The sequence below is a fragment of the Sinocyclocheilus rhinocerous genome, unplaced genomic scaffold (assembly GCF_001515625.1).
Source record: "Sinocyclocheilus rhinocerous isolate Xijiao unplaced genomic scaffold, SAMN03320098_v1.1 scaffold422, whole genome shotgun sequence".
Lineage (NCBI taxonomy): Eukaryota > Metazoa > Chordata > Actinopteri > Cypriniformes > Cyprinidae > Sinocyclocheilus > Sinocyclocheilus rhinocerous.
Genome location: NW_015639767.1, coordinates 985,332 through 991,033, shown reverse-complemented (window position 1 = coordinate 991,033; position 5,702 = coordinate 985,332). Strand labels below are relative to the sequence as shown.

General features: G+C 36.5%; 1 protein-coding gene across 8 annotated transcripts in view; it reads right to left on the bottom strand.

The window, feature by feature from the left end:
* The window catches only part of rxrba (retinoid x receptor, beta a), a 27,794-nt gene that overhangs the window by 14,305 nt on the left and 7,787 nt on the right, over positions 1–5,702 (bottom strand). For 4 of the 8 annotated variants that reach the window (XM_016567429.1, XM_016567428.1, XM_016567433.1 and 1 more), the window contains 3 exons: positions 4,693–4,846; positions 2,142–2,321; positions 818–841 (listed from right to left, as the gene is read on the bottom strand). In XM_016567429.1, coding sequence (XP_016422915.1) covers positions 818–841; positions 2,142–2,321; positions 4,693–4,846 — 358 coding nt within the window. The remainder of the gene's footprint in view (positions 1–817; positions 842–2,141; positions 2,322–4,692; positions 4,847–5,702) is intronic. The other 4 variants (XM_016567431.1, XM_016567435.1, XM_016567434.1 and 1 more) reach the window with 1 other exon arrangement.

The following is a 5,702-nucleotide window of genomic DNA, read 5'->3' as shown; positions in this document are numbered from 1 at the left end:
GCGGATATTGTCCTCTTTTGGAAGGCCAAACAAAGTAGTTTCGCTTTCACAACGAATCACATAGCGCCTTCACGACATGGCGGCGGCAGCAACTATACTACAGCGAGAATAAAAGTTATGCCTTCTTTCTTTGTGTGAACATTTGGGCGGCGTTATGCAAATCTTCCCACACAGTGACGTAGACATGTGGGGGCGTGTTTAAACGAGGCGTTTTAGGAGGGCATGGACAAGTCTTAACATTTATAAAGAAGAATATCTCTTTGGATTTGAGACTTTAGTCTTTGCAACTTTACAGATCTTCTTTATGCACCAAGAGCTTGTAACACTCCAAAGACAAAGGAAAAATTGAAATCGCATCATATGACCCCTTTAAATACCAGAAAAACTAATAATAAGAGCAAAATGTTGTGCCCTTTCTGGTGGTGTAGCACCTACAGCTCTGCATATCTTTCTCAACATAAGAAATGCTGAAGTTTATTTTTAACACGGTTCCTAAACATTTCAGTCTGACTTTAAGCATTAATGGGGGAAAAAAATTAGAACATATCACTTTAAGAATATATTTTCAAAGAACCATATTAAATGGTGAATAAATTATCTTAAAAAATAAAATGCAAAAAAAGTTACATTAAGTAGATCTCAAGGAAAAAAAAGATGAAATGACCCCTTTAATAGCCATGACTAATATCCTACAGAGCAATTCTTTCACCATTCCCACATTCACTAGCTCTCTCTCTCTCTCTCTCTCTCTCACACACGCACATGCGCACACACACACAACCACCACTCCCTCCCTCCCTCCCTGTTTTCTCCTTACATCGTTGTCGTTCATCTTGGACCACTACAGAAGGAGAGGGAGGAAGAGAGAGAACGAGAGGAAACAAAAGAGGGAGAGAGGGGGACAGGTGTTAGTGGTGACAACAGCCCTCCCTCCCCCTCTGCTCTCCTCTCTGGTTTGTGCCGTGATGACTATGACTTAGCCACAATACCCTCTTTACATTCAGTGTCAACAATCTTATAAAATCTACATGTCTCTGCTACACATACTCTTGTCACTGCGGTCTTTCTGTCTGGCTTAATTCTAGAAAACATTTGCTCTCTCCTTAGTGACAGACCGATATGTTGGCCGAGCAAATTTATCATAAAATAAATAAATGAAATACAAAAAATATATACATTTCGGCAATTACTGGGTACATCCCAATTGCCATTAAATTGTACATAATATTTAAAGGAATAGTTCACCCAAAAATCAGCACCAGCTTATTCAAAATGTAGATTTTCTTTTTTCAGCTGAAGAGAAATTGAGGTTTTGAAGGAAAACATTTCAGGATTTTTCTCCATCTAATGCAAGTGAATGGGGCTCAATGTAGACAATGAGGCGGTTCTTGTCGCCTACGTCACGCGTGACATTCCCAACATGCATACGTCACGCAAGAGGTCATTAACTAAATCGTCTCGTGATCGTGCATCGCAGAGATGAACCAAGGTGAGCATTTGTAGTTAAAAAGTATATAATTTTTTTTCTGAAAATAACTGATCATTTCGCAAGAGAAGACCCTTATTTGTCAGCTGGGGTTGTGTGGATTACTTTAAAGCTGCCTAAATATGGATTTTGGACTGTCAAAATGGTCTATGGTGAGCCCTGTTCACTTGCATTAGATCCTGGAATGTTTTCCTCCATTACCTTAATTTTTCTTCGGCTAAAGTCAGTCAGTCATATGCATCTTGGATGGCCTGGAGGGTGAGTAAATAATCAGTCATTTTCATTTTTGGGTGAGTTATTCCTTTAAATGCTTTATTGTCTATCATCCACTCTGCTCTCTAGACATCAGCATCAGTTTGTGTTTCTTGCACAACTAAATGCATAGCACCACAGCATTGAACATTACAAGTTGTAGATCAGTCTTTCTATTGCATTAGTTTCACATAAATAAAAATACACACTGTGACCAATGTAGTCAGATTTACAAACAAATGAGTATTAAACATAGGTTTATGAGGTGAGGAAACACTGGCATCAGACTCTGAAAATCTCATATCAGTGAATCACTACTCCTTACTTCTAGTGTAAACAGCATCTCATCTTGGGTTTGTGGTATGTGTATGTGCTAGGTGGGACAGCAAGTTCTGGTTCTTACCCTCTCTCTTCATCCCCATGGCCAGGCACTTCTGGTAGCGGCAGTACTGGCAGCGGTTCCTCTGGCGTTTGTCCACCAGACAGTCCTTACTGTCTCTGCATGTGTAGCTCAAGTCCTTCCTCACAGTGCGCTTGAAAAAGCCCTTGCACCCCTCACAGCTGTACACGCCGTAGTGCTTGCCTGGAGAAAAGAGACACGAGATGAATTTATGGAGGTGGAAGATTTTAGTCAATAAAAAGGTGAACCTACATTTGATGGTTTCATAATGTTACCACATAATGTTGTTGTTGTTACATAAGTGTTACATAATGAAAAGCTTTTTTTGTTCATTTGTCAAGATTTGACAAAACACTGTTAAAATTAAAAATTTCAAATAAATGCTATTCTTTTGAACTTTCTATTTAACAAAGAATCCTAAAAAAAAACTATCACAGTTTTCATAAAAACACTATGCTGCATCAAATCAGCATATGATTTCTGAAGGATCATTTGACACTGAAAACTGGAGTAAAAACTCCGCTTTGCCATAACAGGAATAAATTCCATTTTAAAATACATAAAAAAAACAAATAAAAATTTTTTTTTTTTATTATATTACAGATTTAGTGTATTTTTCATTAAATAAATGCTGCCTTTGGGAAGCATAGGGGACTTTAAAACATTAAACAAAAATCTCAAACCCCAAACCCCAAACTTTCAAACAGCAGTGTATATATAATAAAATAAAATTAAAAATAATATATAGCATATTTACAGTTAAAAATATGTTTTTTGTACACCGTAGGGGTGGACAATCTTCCCAAAATATCATATCACGATCTTGTCACACAAAATCACGATCCACGATTTAAATCGCGAATTTTGAGATGCACTATTAAGAATATCCAGAGTGGAAAAAGCCTATGACTTACCTATTTGAACAATTTAAAACAGTATTGCATTAAACAACCAAAATGGACATTAAAGCCTGAGTTAAACTTTAAAACACTGCACCACTGTATGAATCTAATATACGTTGTTTCTTATTAAATTTATAAAGCGATTCATTCAAGAGCAGTGAGTGATTATCTCTGTCTTTTGTTGTTTGATTAACATTAATGATACAGACAGCAGTAGGTTTATTAGGCTGCTGTCTCTTTAAGACCGAATGCACGGATCTAATATACTGACATGCATCCAATTTCTTTCCCAATTGTTTATGTTCACTTAAGACATAACTGACTGTCTTTATGTAAATACTTGCCAAGACAGACATTTTGACATATTATCGTGTATATTTGACTAGTTATGCATTATGCAAATGCTTAAAACTCCTGTTCGTGTTAGCGCCGCCTCGGAGCGCGTGCACAGAACGCACCTGGGGAACAGACTCTTTCGCAGTCAATGCGCTTTTAATAACTCTTTTTAAAATAAAGCATGTCCCACAGCAGACTGCATTTTACGACAGTCACATTGCATGATTGGACTGATTTGGACATTAAGTTTAGGAGAGGCGAAAGCATACCGCTTGAAATGATTGGAACAGCTTGCGGCACAAATCGAAACTGAAACTAAAATTTGATTCATCGCAGTACTACTGCTAGCTCACGTTGAGTTTTTTTTTTTTTTAAATACGTCACCACACATGAAAGATACATATGGAAGCCCGTTACCACCACTGAATAAAAAATACAAAAGGTAATTGCGACTTTTTATCTCACAATTCGGACTTTGTTTTCCTCAGAATTGCGTGATTCAAACTAGGGCTGCACGATAAATCAAAATGGAATCGAGATCGCGAGATTGATGATGATTTCCTGCTGATTACAGAACCGGCTTTTTTAACAAAATAAAAATTTGATTAATCGTGCAGCCCTAATTCAAACTCACAATTCTGACTTTTTTTCTCAGAATTGCATGATATAAACTCGCAATTGCGAGCTAAAAAGTCATAATTGTGAGATATAAACTTGCAATTCTGAGAAATAAAGTCAGAATTGCGTGAGATAAACTCACAATTGCGAGACAAAGTCAGAATTGTGAGTTTTTATCTCGCAATTCTGACTTTATATCTCGCAACTGTGAGTTTATATCACGCAATTCTGACTTTATATCTCGCAAAAGATAAAAAGCAATAACCTTTTTTTAAATTTTTTATTCAGTGATGGAAACGGGCTTCCATAGACACATGATAGAGACGCGTGATATAATTTGACCAGCCACAGTCATCTAAAATGCAGTCATTGCTGTAGTTTTAACATTATTATGAGGACATAAAAGATCACGGCCTCTACAGTTCGCTTGAAAAGTAGATCGTAGACGTCTTCGAGATCGATCACGATATAAAATCGACAGATCGCCCACCCCTAGTACACCCCGACAATAATATAAAGCTTCTCATTACACATACCCCTAATTGATACTGTACCATTTTTTGATTCACCATTTTACTGTCCAATAACATTTAAACAATAGCTATAAACATTTAAAAGGAACAATACATTTTTAAAAGAAAATATAGTTTCAGTGTTTCCTTCAGACGGGTTAGGGTTAGTGTTTATCAGTGACGTACCAGAGGAGCGATCCCCACAGATGGCACACAAGCGTTTCTGAGAGACCATGGGCCCTGGGCTGTGGGCGGACATCGGATTCAAACCGAAGGGCGGTTTGACATCATCAGAGCTGCTGACTGCGTGCAGACCCGACATGGACACGGTGGAGTTGATCTGAGACGGGCGATGAGGTGAGAGACAGACAAAGAGATGAAGTGATAGAAAAAAAAAATTAGTTGAATAAACGAACACTTTCTCATTTTTGTTAGTGATAAACAAAAATCAAATCACAAGATAACAGGAAAATACATGTTAATTTCTTATGATCAGTACAGCATGCCTGGTTAGCTCTCAACCCTTAACTGATCATAACCAGATAATAATAAATAATCTCCCCCAAAATCATTCAAACACCATTTCATCACAAATCCAACCCTTTGACCACAGGTGGAAGATGATCAATCATTAAGAATCTTATTTTGATTGCATTCTAATGAACACAACCCCTCAACAGATGGTATTTAATAGGGATGCTCCGATCCACCTTTTTCGCCTCCGATACAGATTCCGATACCTAGAGTTCGGTATTGGCCGATACCGATCCGATACCAGTTAAGTTTTTTCCCCCCATTTAAATAAATGTAGAATTAAGATATCTCTGTGTGTGGAACTGATAATCATTCTTTCGCAATCTACTAGATACAGACTACTTAATTATAAAGAAAAATTAAATAAACAAAAATATGAAAAAATATAGGCCTATGTATATTTATAATCTATGACAAATTTATCATAAACTAGGTTAGTGGATAATTCGGCAGCAAAAGTTATTCTAGAAAAATCAGTGCACAATAATTTTAGAAATCCAAACATTTAGTGAAAAAACAATATTTTGTGGGGAACAAATAAAAGTGTTGCACTAAATATGGTAAAATGTTACACATTGCTATTTGTATTATAAAATCCATTCATTAAAAACATTCATATATATGTTTAAGTATATACTATAAAATTAAAATAAATTTCTTTT